Source organism: Silene latifolia, chromosome 8, assembly GCF_048544455.1.
Source record: "Silene latifolia isolate original U9 population chromosome 8, ASM4854445v1, whole genome shotgun sequence".
Taxonomy (NCBI): Eukaryota; Viridiplantae; Streptophyta; class Magnoliopsida; order Caryophyllales; family Caryophyllaceae; genus Silene; species Silene latifolia.
Window position 1 is genome coordinate 1027731 of NC_133533.1, and position 18805 is coordinate 1046535.

At 38.1% G+C, this 18805-nt stretch overlaps 1 protein-coding gene across 1 annotated transcript; it reads left to right on the plus strand.

Annotated features, from left to right (window-relative positions):
- The first annotated feature begins 2339 nt into the window (after positions 1-2339).
- Positions 2340-3641, plus strand: LOC141597481 (putative F-box protein At5g55150). Its single transcript, XM_074417946.1, has one exon. It carries the CDS (start codon positions 2340-2342, stop codon positions 3639-3641), a length of 1302 nt encoding a protein of 433 aa, XP_074274047.1.
- Positions 3642-18805: the final 15164 nt, after the last annotated feature.

Consider the following 18805-nt stretch of genomic DNA (forward strand, 5'->3'; position numbering starts at 1 on the left):
TTACAAAACAAAAAAAATCTTCATTTGTTACTGATGTCTTCACGACACAATTTAATGCCCAATTAAAATTTATGCCACTTAAAAAATTCAATAGTGGTATTAAATTTACATTGCTATGATTTTAAAATACAAAATCACTAAAAAAAATATCATAAATCATAATTTAGAAAATAATAATGTCGGCATGATTAAAAAATCAAAATAATTATAACCAAATTAAATACATAAATAAATCCGGTTGAAAAAAATGAAGCTTGGATTGAGCAACTTAAAAAAATTGGTGCAATGATTAGAACTTGAGTTTCAATCAAAAATTTTACCTGGAGGCATTCAACAAAAAAAAAATCATGAAAGCAGGAAGATCTAAGGTAAAAATAGATTGAAATAGATAGATATGTGAATGTTAGGAAGTCCATAAATTGTGCAAAGACTCCATTGTATTGTGTGAGTATTTAATAATTAATGTGTTTTATAGAATATGAGATTGAATTAAACGGGTTGTGTATATAGGAGGAATATATATGACATTTTGATTATGAATAAATGGTTAATGGATACAAGGTTAATGTGATAGAACTATAGAAGGTGATCAAGTGAGTTAAGTGAAGGAGGCGGTTGGAACTTGGAAGTATGTTCAAGAATTTAGGTTTAGTAATTATGATGGGTTGGGCTAGGTAGACTTGGATATAGACGTGGTAAATGGGATATTCAGGTTGAGTTCGGGTCGGGTCACATCGGATCGGCCCAATAATTTATATGATCACTTCGAATCGGGTTATATTGGGTCGGGTCAATCTGGGTCGTTTATGTTATTTTGGGTCATGATTTTGCAGTAATTAAGTCATTTTAGGTCAATCGGGTCACTTTGGATCGGGTCAGTTTTGGGTCGGGTCATTTCGGGTGTATTGCGTCACTTTCGGGTGATACATTCCCGGTCATTTTCGCGTCTCGGATCATTCGGATCGGGCCAGCTTTGCTTGGTCTACTTGGATAAATGGATAGTTGGATTTCATTACTATTTCACTTTTTGTCAATAAAAAATATGAGAACTTAATTCCGGATTATAATTTAAGCTACGACATATTCGGTACTGCCTTCGGTTATTTGTTTGCTTTGGGTTTAGCACATAGACAAAAAAAGGGGTAGGTCAATCATTAGATGACAAACGGACCAAATTGAGTATCGAGGATTCAATTCTCTATTATAGGCATCCCTAAAATAGAAAAGCAAACAAATAACTGTGACGGAAGGAGTATAAACAACTAATTTACATCTCACATTTTTTTAGTTATAATTCGAACATTCAATTTTATCATATCAAATCCATAATTCTCAGAATAACAAATCATATGTAATAAGAAGTTAGATAGAGAAATCATGAAGTACTTCACCTAAATATTTAGGTCTCATTATATTTATATGAATTATCAGACGTCGAATATCAGAATTTTAAAAGAATCCCGTGCAATTTTCTGCACGGGTGTAAAACTAGTATGAAATTAATTGCTGGAAAATTATCATTATGTTTATATTTACGTTTATATTTTCTACACGTAAATATTACTGAATAATAACGAAAAAAATAATTTAAAACGTAGATAATTCAGCCTAAATTTTACTAATAAATTACACCAATTGTTAAAAATTCAGTCCAAATTTGTACTACAATAATAAATTACAATAACAATTAAAATAAAGTACAAAAAATACATCAACTATAACAATCAATATTGTTACAAAAATACTAAATACTAAATTTAAGTTAAATTAACCGTAAATAGAGTAAGAAATTAAAGAACAAAATACTAGAATTTTCTTTTAAAAAAATAAAAAAATAAGTTATTATCTCATAAATATATTCAGTCAATATAACTTTTCTATATGACATGCTTATTGTTTTATATACATTGCATTTAATACGAGTATACTTAATACTCTATACCATGTTTTAACACTGCATTTTTGCAGTGTTTTAACCTATTATCACTATAAGAGAAATAGGGTATAAAATATTCATGTATTTTAGTTAATATTTTTTAAATATTAATAATTATTTACGACAATGTCTGAAAACTAGTTTGTATTTATTATTTACAATTAAATAGTTGTGGAAAAATTATGGTCAACGTTTGTTAGATTGAAACCAATTGGCGCAAGTAAATTACTTGGGACACAAGTTATCGCAAACGACTATGAATCCTAGTCCTAATGGAAGAAAAAAACGTCGTAGTAGTATATATATAATCAAAATCCATCATACTTGTCATTACAATTCATTCGTATTAATCCTTGCCAAGTTCAAGACAAACATTTTAATTCGATATTAAATTTGAAATAAGATGGAATCTTCGAGTTCAAGTTCATTATCTTCATGGCCGTGGTTACCGGATCCTTTGTTGGAACTAATTTTGTCGAGATTAAATCCGCTATCAGGCGACTACTTTCGATTTGGGGCCGTTTGCAAAGATTGGTATAAGATAATGAAGGATCATAGGAATGTTATACGAAGTAAAACCCAAATACCATTGTTAATGATCCCTAGTAATAAAAAGGTAAAAAGTAGGAGAAGTTTCTTCGACGTTACTTGTAGTCGAAGGTTCGATTCACTCCATGCTCTTGTTCCGTATAACATTAAGGCTTGTGGTTCTTCACATGGTTGGTTAATTTATCTTGAAAAAACTATGAAAATTGTTTTGTATAACCCTTTTCAGTCACATTCGCGTAAAAATAGAGAAAATATAGGTGTTATCAAATTACCTCCGGTTATGTCTATACCGAATGCTATACCCTACGAATATAGTGTGTCTAAGGTTATGTTATTCGGGAACCCGTCTATAACCCAAAATTACGTGGTACTTGCGTTTTACTCCGCGACCAATAGTTTGGCTCTTTTAAAAGGATCATCATCATCAGCTCCTAAAAAGTGGATTTATCTCAAGGATATCAGAAACGATCTCTACAAATTTTATACGGATGCAATTATGTACAAGGGTTTTATTTACGCCGTGGCTGCGACCAGGGGGATCATTTCTATCGACCCATACAACGATTTGGTCGTCAAGGAGATTTTTAGGTGGCCCTCTATGTATAATATTCCAACATATTTGGCGGAATCGTCTAAGGGTGATTTGTTCATATTGAGGAGAATTTTGGACGAAGATGATAATTCTTTATTCCCGACCACGTTCAGTTTCGAGGTGTTTAGGTTAAAAATGGAAGAGAACCCGTCCATGGAAGAAGTTGATAGCCTAAATGGAGATACGATCTTTGTAGGCGATGGCAGCTCGATATGCATTGCTGCTTGTGACTTCGATAACTGTCAACCAAACTCTATATATTTCAGTGATGACGGTTTTTTTCCGATAATTACTTATCCGGAAGATTACCATTGCGGCCCCCGTGATACAGGCATATTCAATTTAGAAGATCGTAGTATCAAACCTCTGTATCCATATGATCTCTCTCATAAGTATTTACCTCCCGCTATTTGGGTTAATGTTGAATATATAGCTCCCTTACTCCCTCTGTTGCTGCTTCTCTATTCTCCATCAGCATTATCAAGCTGCCAAGCCTTCGTCAGCACTCTGGAACTATCCAGAAGCTTCTGTCCACATCAGCATTGCTTGATTCTGTTAGAGTAACAACCTGTAAATAGTTTGTTACAGATACTTAGTTAGTTAGAGATATTTTACAATCTGATTGTATATATAAGGAGAATGTACATACTTGTAACTTAATTTTTGGATCAATAAAATCCACACTTTATTTACTCTGAGTATTCTTACTTCTTCAGAGTATTACAAACACAAAACAACAGAATTCATAATATTAGAATTCAATATGGTATCATCGTCAAACCTTGATCCTGATTAGATGATGTTCATCATCATTTTGATGCATTTTTGATAATCAATTGCGTTTTTTCGCCATTTTTGCATCAATTTTTCTTCAAATTGCGTCCTTTTTCGCCAGATTTCTCAAATTCTAGTCGTTCTTCTTATTTTCCACTTAAAATCACCTAATAACGTTTTGTTTTTCTTTCAAAATCGCATAATCAGCGATATTCTTGTTTTTTGGCGCAATTTGTTACTCCAGACTTCCGCTGTTCTTCGCTTTAAGCTACTGCCATGGCGACTCCTACACCTTCATCTGTGTACAAATATCCTTTACACCTTACTACTGGTGATCAATCTCTTCTGCAGTTACTTCCTCAAGTCTTCTCAGGGAAGTCCTTCTTGCACTGGTCCAGGAATCTCCGCATTGCCTTGATTTCTAAGAATAAGCTCGGTTTTATTAATGGAACCTGTGCTAAACCAGCTGCGACTGATGCGCGTTATCATGATTGGATCAGGACAGATTATACTGTCATGCGCTGGATTCAGTTTTCTCTCGCTGAAGATATCGCCAAGAGTTTCTCATATGTGACGTCTAGCAAGCAGTTATGGGAGGAACTCAACGAGCGGTTTAATCAGTCCAATGCTCCTTTCCTCTATCAACTGCGTCAGGATGTCAGTCAAATCAAGCAAGGAGATATGTCTGTTGCAGAGAATTATGCTCAACTTCGTTCAGGATGGGAAGATATCAGGTCCTTGGATCCCCTACCTGAATGTGATTGTGGAGCTATTTCTTCTTGTACTTGCAACTTGCTGAAGAAGATTGTTACTAGAGAAAACACGCATCATATTCTTGATTTTCTCATGGGATTGAGTAAGAAATATGATGCAATCCGTAATCAGATTCTTACTCTTGATCCACTACCTAACATCAATCAAGTATATGCTAAAATTCATCAGTCTGAAGTCCAAATGAGCATTACTGCTTCTGCTGAACCTGTTGTCAACACTGACAGTGTTGCACTTGCTGCTACTGCTACTCCAAAGAATGTTTGGAAACGTGACACCAAGAAGGTTAAATATGACTCTTCTGGTGAGCAGGCAGATAAAACCAGCAAACCTGCATACTATTGTACTCGCTGTGAGAAAGAAGGCCATACTTTGGAGTATTGCTGGGTTCACAAAAGAGAACAGGCCAAGAAAGCTGCACATTCTCAGAAAACAGACCCTGCAGTCCCAGCATCTGGCAGCAGTGGGAATCGTTTTGCAGCTAATGTTGCAGAAGTGAGAGGGTATGAGACTGACACACCTCTGGAATCTGTTGCAGCTACTTCTTCTTTGATGGATACTTCTTTTATCCAAGCTGTTGCTAAGGAGCTGTTTAAACTACAGTCTCAGAATACAGCTGATACAGTTGGCTCTTCTTCCTTCTCAGGTACTGCCCTTGCTGCTAGTGCTCAATTATCTAGTGATGTTGCCTCTGGTGTTGATTGGATAATTGATTCTGGTGCCTCTGACCACATGACTTACAGTCTCTCTCATTTCCATAACCTTAGACACTTGGCTAAACCATTAAACGTTACCTTACCTGATGGCCAAGTCAAGACAGTGTCTTATGTTGGTGATGTTTCTATTTCTCCAACGTTTATGTTGCACAATGTCTTATTTTTACCTGATTTCAAACACAATTTACTCTCTTTAGGTAAATTGCTACACAATACTCACCTATGTGCTAATTTTACTCCTAATGGTTGTTTCATTCAGGACACTTTAACTAAGAAGATCCTATGTTCTGGATTGAAGTTTGCAGGCATCTATCATCTTAGTAGTCATAATAAATGTAATCAGAATACTTGTACTTCTGAGTCTGATAGCAATCCTTTTGTTTCTGCCAATGTAGCATCTTCTGATGCATATCTTTTGCATGCTAGGCTAGGTCACAGTGCTTTGTCCACTTTGAAACATGTACAGCCTCAGGCAATTTCTATCATCAATAACAAAAATTTTCACTGTGATACATGTTTATTAGCCAAGCATCATAAAATTCCTTTTCCTGTTAGTACCTCTGTAACTAAAGCCCCTTTTGAGCTCATCCATATTGATCTTTGGGGAGGGTACAGGGTTTTGGCATTAAATGGCGCTTCTTATTTTCTTACTGTTGTAGATGATTACAGCAGGATCACCTGGACAATGTTGTTAAAACATAAATCTTCCGTCCATGAAACAATTGGTCATTTTTTGAACTATGTCAAAACTCAATTTAACACTACTGTCAAAGTTATACGGTCTGACAATGGCACTGAGATTCTTCAGAAAGACTGTGCCACTTTGTTTGCTGCTAATGGCATTGTTCATCAAACCTCTATACCTGGAAACCCTCAGCAAAATGGGCGGGTTGAAAGGAAACATCGTCATTTGCTTGAGGTTGCCAGGGCTTTGAGACTCCAAGCAGGGCTACCTAAGAGATTTTGGGGTGATATGATCCTGGCAGCTACTCACATTATTAATTTGCTTCCAACTTCTGTCCTAAATTGGACAACTCCTCATGAACGATTATTTGGCACACCACCTGATTATACACATCTCAAGGTCATAGGATGCTTGTGTTATGCTGCTAGACATGATGTAGATAAGTTTGAGGATAGGGCAATCAGGTGCATCTTCCTTGGTTATCCCATGGGCAAGAAGGGTTATAGGCTATATACTTTGGACAGCAAAAAGATCATCTACAGTAGGGATGTCATATTCAGAGAACATATTTTTCCTTTCCTACAAAATGACACACGAAATTTCTCTTCTCATAACATTCCCATCACCAATTCATCTAATGTCCCTTTGGAAGATGAAGATATTGAACCTCAATATCATATCACCACATCTACTGAACCTACTCCCACCAATTCTGGTTCTCAGAACACTGGTGTTTCTGGTCTCACCACTCAGACTCCCTCTTCTGATTCAAGAGCTGCTGAAGTGAGAAAAACCACCAGAGCTAGACAATTTTCTTCACGGTTGATTGACTTTGTTTGCAAAGGTTTACCACCTTCTATTACAGGAAATGCTGTTGCACACACTGCTCTTAGTGCAGTCCTCAATCTGGAAGGATATTCAACACAGTATCAAGCTTCTTGCTTTAATGCTTTTCAACTGTATGAACCTTCCTCCTACAATCAAGCCAAGACTGATCCTAATTGGCAAAGAGCTATGCATCAAGAACTTACTGCACTTGAGCAAAACAATACTTGGATTTTAACTCCTCTACCACCTGGCAAAAAGGCAATAGGAGCTAAATGGGTTTACAAAATTAAATTTAATCCTGATGGCTCTGTTGAAAGATATAAGGCCAGGTTGGTGGCAAAGGGGTATAGTCAGATTGAAGGAAAATATTATAAACATACCTTCAGTCCAGTGGCCAAGTTCACTACAGTTAGATGTCTTATAGCAATAGCAGCTGCACAAGGATGGCCATTACATCAATTGGACATTAATAATGCCTTCTTACATGGCTTCCTTGATGAGGAGGTTTACATGAAGAAACCTGAGGGTTATAACAAAGGGGATCAGAAACCTGAGGGTTATAACAAAGGGGATCCTGGGGATGTTTGTTTCCTTAAAAGATCTTTATATGGCCTCAAACAAGCTTCAAGACAATGGAACCTTGAGCTATCTAAATTTCTTATCACTCATGGGTATAGCAAAGCCAATTCAGACTATTCCTTGTTCACAAAGGGAGACTCCATCAACTCATTTGTAGCTATTGTGGTCTATGTTGATGACCTCCTCATTACAGGGAATAACTGTACTGCAATTCAGAGCATTAAAGACCAATTACACAAGGCCTTTACCATTAAAGACCTAGGACATCTAAGGTACTTCCTTGGAGTTGAGATTTCAAGGTCATCTGCTGGGATACTCTTGAACCAAAGAAAGTATATTATGGATATCCTCAAGGATTCCAACATGACAAATGCTAAACCAGCAAAATTTCCCCTTCCTACTGGTCTAAAGTTGTCAGTTACTGAAGGGCAGGTTTTGGAAACACCTGAACTTTATAGACGCCTTATTGGTAGGCTGCTATACCTCAATTTCACCAGACCTGACATCAGCTATAGCGTTCAACAGCTGAGTCAATTCTTGTGTGAACCAAGGCAGCCACATTTAAATGCTGCACTACACCTCATACGATATTTGAAAAGAACTATCAATCTGGGATTGTTCTATTCTGCCCAAAACAATCTCGTCTTATCTAGTTACTGTGATGCAGATTGGGGTTCGTGTGAGTATACTGGGAGGTCTTTAACAGGGTATTGCATATCTCTTGGCAATTCTTTAGTTTCTTGGAAAACCAAGAAACAAGCCACTGTAAGTAAGTCTACTGCTGAATCAGAATACAGAAGCATGAGCCAAACAGCCAGTGAGATTGTATGGATTAATGAATTGCTCAAAGAACTACACATTGCATTACCTACTCCTATTACATTACATTGTGACAACAAGGCTGCTCAACAGATTGCTGAGAACCCGATGTTTCATGAGAGAACTAAACATATCAGACTAGACTGTCATTACATCCGAGAACAGATCACTTCTGGACTACTTAAAACTACTCATGTGTCTACTTCTCAGCAACTAGCAGATGTTTTCACCAAAGCTCTTGGTCAGCAACAACATCATTCTCTTATTGCCAAGTTGGGACTTATGGATACTCCACCTAATTCCCACTTGAGGGGGGGTGTTGAATATATAGCTCCCTTACTTCCTCTGTTGATGCTTCTGTATTCTCCATCAGCATTATCAAGCTGCCAAGCCTTCGTCAGCACTCTGGAACTATCCAGAAGCTTCTGTCCACATCAGCATTGCTTGATTCTGTTAGAGTAACAACTTGTAAATAGTTTGTTACAGATACTTAGTTAGTTACAGATATTTTACAATCTGATTGTATATATAAGGAGAATGTACATACTTGTAACTTAATTTTTGGATCAATAAAATCCACACTTTATTTACTCTGAGTATTCTTACTTCTTCAGAGTATTACAAACACAAAACAACAGAATTCATAATATTAGAATTCAATAGTTACGCCTCTGTTTTAGCTAACGAATTTTTTTGTAATCTATATAGTATTTATTCATTCACCTTCTGTCCAAAAAAAAAAAACTCAATGTATAATTGTATATGATATTTAAACATTACTTCTTTATTAATTAAATAAGTTTTTATACGAGTATTTGATATTGGTCCATTTTCCTAAATTTGGTATTTTTGTTAAGGTTCTCTCATTTTGTAACAAGTATTCCCGTCAAAGCTACCGTTCTCCCTAGGCACACCATTTAGATCAAGTACGTAAGAGAATTCTTGTAATATTATGAATGAATCAAGTAGTTACAACTTAAAATGTTGGATGCAATCTTCCTTATACTCCCTTCTATTCCGAATAGTTGTCCTATTGTTTATTTCCGTGTATTCACATAACTGTAGTCTCATTGTCTCATTCTTGTAATATTTTTTCTTACATAATGACCATACTACCCTTGTTATTTTTCATTATTTACAACTTAACCCATCCTTAGCCCATCCTATTAGTACTTTTCATTGTCCATTTTCGTCTATTCACTCACTTTCTTAATTCTTGTGTTATTAAACGATTCTTACATAAACCGACGTTAGCTAGATTGACTTGTAGTCAAACTTTCATAACAAACTTCCAACTAACAACCTATGAATATAACTAACTCTAACAGAATTGTATTCCATATATTCCGACAGGGCTTTAGCCTTTAAACAAACATTTTATACATTAATGCAATAAATCTGTGAGATATATTTTAATAATCATATTCCGATAGGGCTTTAGCCTAAAATGAAATAAGACGACAAATGATCGGGACGGAGAGTAATTCCTTTAACGACCAAGTACTACTATATATATTACCCATTTAGTTTACTTTGCCTCTCCCTCCCTCCTCTTCATTTCTGCCATTAAATTATTCTCTTACTTTTTACTCTCAATTTACTTTTGACTACTATGGCTTTTAATCTTGATTTAGCCATAAAAAATGGGGCCTGATGAAGCCACGACCAAAATTGATAATGCCACGAATTTTTCTATGTAAATGCAAATTGCAGGTAAGTAGTACACTCGATAAATTCGTGGCGTTAAAGCTTTATTCTCTGGCATTATCATTGCCCTAAAAAATAATTGCGTTACTTGTCAAAAGATTTTCAAAAATAAAATGGAATTGAAAGCACATTTTAATAAAGTTCACAATAAAGATAAATATAAATGTCCACACAAATTGTGCAATGTTGGTTTTGGTGAAGATTATGAAATGGAGCATCTCAAAAACCGTCATCCCTAGGTGAATTCTTGATTTCAAATTCTTTTACGTATTGTTTGTACGTACATATTGTTCCAATATGAAGTGAAGTCTTGTTTCTTGATTTAAAAATTTTTAGTATTTATCCCACGTTTATTGCATGTTCATAAGTTCATATGGGGAGAGTACGATTACATTAATCGGAGCACAAACTCCGAGTAAGTATGGTAATGTTTGTTGCAAGTTTATCGTTGGATTCGTGCAATCAATACACTTGATTTCGATCAATTTATTCAATTCTTGTTTCTTGATTTCATATTACAATTCGTAATGGTTTATGAATTGCAATATGAAAATATGAAAATGTAATAAATTTGTTTAGGTATTTACGTGATACTGTATGGGTTTAGTGCAGGCTTTGGTATGGTCAAAATGGAGTATCGAGCAGTACGAGCACGAGTGCAGCTAATTACGGAGTACGAATTAGTTAATATTCAGAAATCAGAAATAAGTATGTTTTCAGCTTAATTCTTGTAATAAGGCATAAGCCAGTTCAACTTTCTTGAAATGCACTACTTATTAATAAGCTACGCTAATAGACTAGAGTATGATAAACACTAGAAATAAGTTGAGTTCGCTTTTACGATAATTCTGTTTTGCGGTTACCGATGTAATAATCTTTATGACAATTGTTGTGGATATAATTGTTGTGGATATTTGATCTGTTTTTGGTGATTTCAATTCGTTTATTACGTATTACAACCCCCGTTTCTAGTTCCTCGAGTAGGGATGTCAACGAGCCGAATTTGGGCAGGATCCAATAGGATACACTAAGTTCTGGTACGAGTGGATCTCTTAGCTATTCTGTCTACCTGTATTGTATTGTCAAACATGCATGCCATCCATCTGCCAGGTCAAGTTATTGGCATGGTTGTCGCAAGTTTGATTTGTTGGGGTAACTTTAGCTTGTTATGCTACTGTTGCTACGAATGGCATACAACCACGCTGTTTTTTTGCTACGAGAATCGGCCACGAAGCCATACTTAATCTCAGCGGGAGGGATACACAGTCAATTGACTAACCCGGGACATTGAATGTCACTACTTCAATAGTCCATGCTTTTTCCGTCTGAGTCTTAGTGTGGCTCATTGCCGTTTCTTCAAACCTGAAACCCAAACTGTATGAGCGAGTTGATGCATTGTATACAACAAATTCACTATATGCTATATTATCCATTTTTTAAATGGTTTTAGACATTAGAATCCCCTGTTAGTGGTTTTGGGATCATGTCAAATAGCAAAATGACCGATTCAAGCAAAAAAACAGCGTGGTTGTATGCCATTCAGGCGAATGACTACTCCCATGTTTAGGGTTCATGTCAAATACCAAAATGGCCAATTCCTTCCCTACACAAAATAAGTTGCCCAACGAAACACTTGATACCGACTGCATAGTAAGGAATTCACAGGCGACGACAGGCAGTAGATCAGAGTCTTTTCCAGCCAAAAAGTCAAACACATAACCAGTTAACAAATGACCATCACAGTATTCTGCCTACCTGTATTGTCATACATGCAAGCCATCCATCTGCCAGGTCATGTTATTGGCATGGTTGTCGCAAGTTCGATCTGTTGGGGTAATTTTAGCTTGTTATGCTACTGTTGCTGATATTGTCTTCGGCCTCCCACCATGAGGGAGCTCACAAGAATCGACCACAGAGCTGTATATATAATGCCACTTCTTCAATAGTCGATGCTTCTTCTGTTCTAGTATGTGTGTCTCATTGCCGTTTCTTCAGTCCTGAAAGCCAAACTATATGAGGGAGTTGATGCATACAACAAATTCAGTGTATGCTATATTATTCCAGATAGTGGTTTTATTGACACATAAACTAAGTTAGTAGCCATTTGCATTAAGCTCAAGCTTCCTTCTTGCATGCGTGCTCCTCCAGACGCACAAGTTGAAAGCCGCCAAGCGGCCCATTTGCCGAAATTTTTTATATGGTTAAGATTTTAGAATCCCCTGTTTAGGGCTCAGGTCAAATACCCAAATGGCTGATTCAGGCAAAAAAAACAGTGTGGGTTGTATGCCTCGCGGGCTAATAACTACTCCAAGGTTTAGGGTTCATGTCAATTACCAAAATGGCCGACTCCTCCCCTGCACAAAATAAGTTGCCCAGTGAAACACTTGATACCGACTGCATAGTAAAGAATTTTAAGGTGACATCAACGGGGGGTGTAGATCAGAGTCTTTTGTAGCCAAAATGTCTAAAATACACAACCAGTTAACAAATGACAAACTTTACACAGGTTTTTTTGTTGTACAGTGTGAGATTTACATCTTCAGTTCTTGTCCCCTTTGCCAGCGTCATTGTAAATTTGCATCCTTTTCTTTGTTTCGGAGGAGTTACGACCATTATATACGAGACAACATTGTTTTGATATAGTGAGCATGGTCAATACATTTGGAAGCTCGTGTGTCCATTAGTAAGGTTATAGTGTCAACAATGAAATCATGGGGACATATTCTTAAAATAAACCAGACCAGCAAGGTTTATGGCAAATGGCAATTGATGATAGCGTTATAAGAGAGGAAAACAAAAGAGGAAGGATGATCCCTAGAAAGGAGAAACGGGATATATGCAGAAATCAGAATGAGGAAGATTGAGCACGCATTGTGGTGTCACCAAGTGTTGGTGAATACCCTTCCCCTCAACTCAATACGCCCCCCAAAAACTACTGAACAATATAGGTTATGGGTTTTCGTAGCTCAGGTCAATACAAGCTAAAAGATCCCGAGACAACACCCCGTGACTCTGTGAGGTAGCATGTGCCAAGGACACTCCAGGGGAAATGCCAATGTAAATGAATTTTTAAGAGTGGTGTCAACCATTAAATACACTCTAGCCTCAAATGAACCCTACCCGATCCCTGACCTGTTCAATCTATAGACTAAGGTAAACAAATGACTGGGACGGGGGGAGTATAAGACTTTCTGATGCAGAAAGTACACAAATCCGACAGTAGCAGGAGAAGGCATTAGATATATACAAGCAATGGACATTTGTGGCACAAAACTTTCACACGTCACTAATACACACTTTTCATGCTCACTATATGAATTGTGTAATTTACCCTCACATCAACCACAGACATAAAATAATAGAAGAACCAGAAGAGAACTCGGTACCTATATTGAAGTCAGGATAGCAGCAGCATCATGAATGGGACTCCATTGAGTTTGTAGAATATCAAGACAGAGCTCCCATCAGCATATAGTATATAAGATGTAGAGAATGATTATGTTATTGAATGAATATTTACGTATACAATTACATGAGCTTATATACAAAACTAGCTATCCCTAAGATCTTGCATAACAAGATATACAAAATAAGGAAAGGATCAAAACTAAAGATACATACAATAAACCATACATATGGAATGGCAAATAAGATAAATAAAAGATATACTTTCCTATGGTACAAAAGATTGCATAAGATAGTTTATTCCTTAATATTCCCCCGCAAGACGGACTGTCCATCGAAAAGGCCGATCTTGGATAAAAGAGCTTCAAACCGAGGCCGAGGTAGTGGCTTCGTTAGAATATCCGCTAATTGATCATTACCACTTATATGAGCAACATGAAGAGTGCCAGCTTGAACCTGTTCACGAACAAAATGAAAAGCAAGAGCTACATGTTTCATGCGAGAGTGAAATACAGGGTTAGCGGAGTAGTGAGTGGCACTTAAATTGTCACAGTAAATTGCAGGAGGAGAAGTGAAGCGAAGATCGAGCTCAGTAAGAAGGGAGTTGACCCATAGGATCTCAGACGTAACATGAGCAACTGCGCGAAACTCAGCTTCAGTAGACGACATAGCAATGGCATTTTGTTTCTTGGAGGACCAAGCAATCGGATTCTTGCCAAGATAAACGATATAGCCAGAGGTGGAGATGTAGTTGTCCGTATCTCCGCCCCAATCCGCATCACTAAAAGCGTGTAGCTGGAGAGGATTTTGACGATGCAAACGAAGACCAAGATGCATCGTTCCATGAAGATACCGTAGCAAACGACGTAGGGCAGACCAGTGAGCAAGCTGAGGACGTTGCATGAACTGGGCGAGTCTGTTTATAGCAAAGGAGAGGCCAGGCCGTGTGAGAGAAAGGTACTGCAAGCTGCCAATGGTGGAGCGATAGGCCGTAGCATCACAGGCAGAGGTATTTGTTTCAAGTGTAAGGGAGGGATAAGTAATCATGGGAGTGGTAGATGGTTTGCATTCAAGCATGTCAAAGCGCTGTAGAAGATCATGAATGTATTTCGTATGGGAGAGTAAAAGTCTTGAGGAAGTAGGAGTGACCTCAACGCCTAGGAAGTAGGAGAGGACACCCAAGTCTTTGAGAGAAAAACGAGAGGCCAATTGTTGGATAAAATTGGTGAGAAACTGAGTTGACGGTCCTGTAACAATAATATCATCCACATATACGAGAACATAAAGAGTATTGCCATTATGAGTGTAGATGAAAAGGGAAGGATCAGCGAGGGACGCTTTGAAACCGAACTGGAGCAGGTACCGTTTAAGTTCATTGTACCATGCTCGGGGAGCCTGTTTAAGGCCATAGATAGCCTTCTGAAGCCGGCAAACATGAGTAGATGTATCATCATTGATGAAACCGGGTGGTTAGGTCATGTATACGGTCTCATTGAGTGTGCCTTGGAGGAAGGCATTGTTGATGTCGAGCTGTCGAAGGGACCATCCTTGACTGAGAGCAATGGAAATGAGCAATCGAATTGTGACGGGCTTAATAACCGGACTGAAAGTGTCAGTGTAATTGATGCCATGCTTTTGATGAAAACCTTTGGCAACCAATCGAGCTTTGTATTGTTTAATCGTATTATCGGGATTGTATTTGACACGGAACATCCACTTGCAGCCTACCACAACGTGAGCTTCATGGGCAGGGACGAGTGACCATGTGTTATTTCGAAGTAACGCGTTATATTCCTCAATCATAGCGGCACGCCATTGGGGTGAGGCAAGGGCTTGTTTCGACAAATGTAACGTGACGGGATATGTATATGCGATTTGTGGTGGGATCGAGACAGTGATAGGCACTTTGAGTAGTTGAGTAGCCTAAGAAGACACAAGCGATTGATTTTGGATCGAGTTTATGGGAAGTGTAGGGACGAAGCCAAGGGTAGCAAAGGCAACCAAAGGCACGGAGTTTGTTGTAGCTTTGTAATTTGTTGAAAAGACGGAAATAAGGAGAGTCATTGTGGAGAGTAGAGGTGGGTAAGCGATTTATGAGGTACACGGCTGTAGCTAGTGCGTGAGGCCAGTAGACGGTGGGGATTTGGGCGTGAGTGAGGAGCGATAAGCCAGTTTCAACTATGTGACGATGTCGCCTTTCAGCGTACCCATTGTGTTCGGGTGTGTGAGCCAGTGAGGTAAGATGTGATATACCGTGTTGAATAAGGGTGGGAGTAATTTTGATATATTCACCTCCATTGTCAGAGAAAAATTGGATGATTGGACGATTAAAGAACTTTTCGACAAGGAGTTTGAATTGGTTGAAAATTGCAATTGTGTCGGACTTGCGTTTGAGAGGGTATAACCATGAATATTTTGTGAAATGATCAACAAATAAAACATAATATTTATAGCCATCACGAGAGTGAATTGGGCTGGACCAAACATCGAAAAAAATCAATTCTAAAGGAGCAGATGACGTAAGTGTAGAAGTAGCAAAAGGTAATTTGTGGCTTTTATTGATTTTGCACGCATTACACTACTCGAAATTAGAATCGGAAATAGATAAATTTGAACTACGCTTTAGGAAAGAAAAAACATTTGATGAAGGGTGACCCAAGCGGTGATGCCACAGCACAGTGGAGATGGACGACGAAGCATGGAAGGCTTGAGGTGAGGACGGTTGCCATGTATAGATGCCACGATCAACGTTGTCGTGGAGCAGTATCCGTCCCGTTGAGGCATCCTTAAAGAAGAAGGCAGATGATGAGAACTCAATAATAGCATTATTATCGAGACAGAATTGAGAGACAGACAATATATTACGAGAAATTAAAGGAACATGAAGGACATTGCGAAAAGAAAGAGAAGAGGAATTAAAGGGAATGTCGAAGGAACCTATATTTGAGATTGGGAGCGAGGAGCCGTCACCAATCACAACATCGTCTGGTCCTTCATAGGGAGCATGAAGAGAGAGCGTGGACAAGTCATTGGTGATGTGGTGCGTTGCACCACTGTCGACGAGCCACGATTTGGGTGCGGAGTCAGATGCAGTAGCGGTGTTGGCTTGAGGTCGATAATTGGAGGAGCGAGGAGGGCGAGTGTAAGGTTGAAGGGTGAAGTTAGGATGGGTTTTCTTGAAGTTGCGACAGGACAGAAAAGTGTGGCCCTTGTAGCCACAGTACTGGCAGACGGAGGCTTCTTTGGGTGGGACATATTGGTCAGGTGATTGTGCGGATGAAGTGTAGGGCTTAGGAGGGAATCGTTGCTGCTGGTGGGGACGAAATTGAGCAGCGAAGGCAGTAGTGGGTAGTGGTGTAGTTGTTGTGGTTTCAGGATTTTGGAGTTCGTAGTTGATTAGTTTTTCGTGCAAGGCTTCGAATGAGATTGGTGTGTCGCGTGCTTCAACGGTTTCTTTGATAGCACGGTAGCGAGTGGAGTCAAGGCCACGGAGGACCTTGGCGATAATGTCCTCGGGATCCATGGGTTTGCCGAGATTAGCTAGTTCAAGAGTGCAGGTTTTGATTTTGTGTATGTAGTCGGTTATGGTTTGGTCCGGGGTTTTGGTGATGGATTCTAGTCGGGTTTTGATTTGAAGAATGTGACCCCTCGAGGGGTTGGCGAAGGTGGAGGCTAGGGTGGACCACGCATCTTGTGACGATGTTGCTTGAGTCACAAGCGGGACAATAGAACTATCAAGAGTTCCGACTAGAGAGGCAAGTAGAAGACGGTCTTGTCTCGACCAAGAGGAATAGGCAGGGTTAGGGGCAGGTTTATTTTCAACGATGACAGTTTTTGCGGGACATGGGTGAGAGCCATCGAGAAATTGGAAGAGTTCTAATCCTTCAAGGAAGGATTGAATTTGGAATGCCCATTGAGTGTAGTTGGTGATGGTGAGGGTTTTGCATTGAGAGAGATTGACGAAGATGATGGGAGTATTGGGTTCGGCAGTGTTGGGGAGAATGAGTGCGTGATTGGCCATGATTGAGGAGGTAGATCGTAGGATCGAAGGCGGTTGATACCATATAAGATGTAGAGAATGATTATGTTATTGAATGAGTATTTACGTATACAATTACATGAGCTTATATACAAAACTAGCTAGCCCTAAGATCTTGCATAACAAGATATACAAAATAAGGAAAGGATCAAAACTAAAGATACATACAATAAACCATACATATGGAATGGCAAATAAGATAAATAAAAGATATACTTTCCTATGGTACAAAAGATTGCATAAGATAGTTTATTCCTTAATATAGTAATTTTCTGAAACATCTCATTAGGCAAGTCTGTTTGGAAAAGAGCATCAAAAACAGGCTGAACACCAGGATTTGCGATTTTGTGCTACCAAAACCGGCATATACAGCAGCAGGAACTTTCCCGTCATTGACTTGAAAATGCTTGAGTGTCGGTGTAATAATAAACAAGTCTCTCTTCTTGAGTGTCTTATAGAAAGCCGTGTTATTCACTTATCCATATCAATAAATCCAGCAATGATAGTACCCTCGATAACTACAATGAGCTCAGTGACACGGTGTGTGTGTGTGCAGGGGAACTGCTCCTCCTACGGCCATGTCTACATTAACTTAGGAAGGTTAATGACGACGGCTTAAACCATTATATCTTGTGCCTACCGGCTACCACGCAAAACAGCAGGTCTAGAGGAAAATTGTTCCCTTTGACGAACAACGTTGGGATTCCAATTATCATAATCAGGCAAGAAATTTTATTTAGAGCCAATCCTCAATCACTATCACCACCTAAAAGCATCATCATTGTTATTTACGAAAATTAAGACCGTAACAAAAGCACAATCGTCGTTGTTTACGAAAATTGGTATCAAGCATGTCCTAACTTCATCTCTTTCTATTCAAATCATCAATCACTACCACCACCACCACCCAAAAGCACCATCTAAAGGTTTGTTATCTCGAATTCTAGCAAAATTTATTAAGTATTAATCATCATACGTAGTATATTCACAACACCTCCATTATTTTCTAATGTGGGACAAATAATATACCATCTTTTTCACACCTAGCTCGATATCTTACCTGAATCCTGAAATACGGACAATTGCTACTTATTATACCTAATAGTAGTTATATTTAATAATATGAGCAAATACTATATGTTAATATTCGTATGTTCAACAACCAATCCGATTAATAATGAGCAAATACTAACAAACTAATCTTATCTAGAGTATAAAATTTTTCGCGCGTATATAGGTAACATTTGGACAATTTTATCTTATTGCTAACAAACTAATCTTATCTAAAGTGAAAAGTTTTTCTTACGTATAAAATTAACATTCAACGAATGATTAGGACGGAGGGAATATTGGACGATTTTTACGACTTGCAGTGTGTTAGGAAAGTGAAACAGAAAAGCATAAC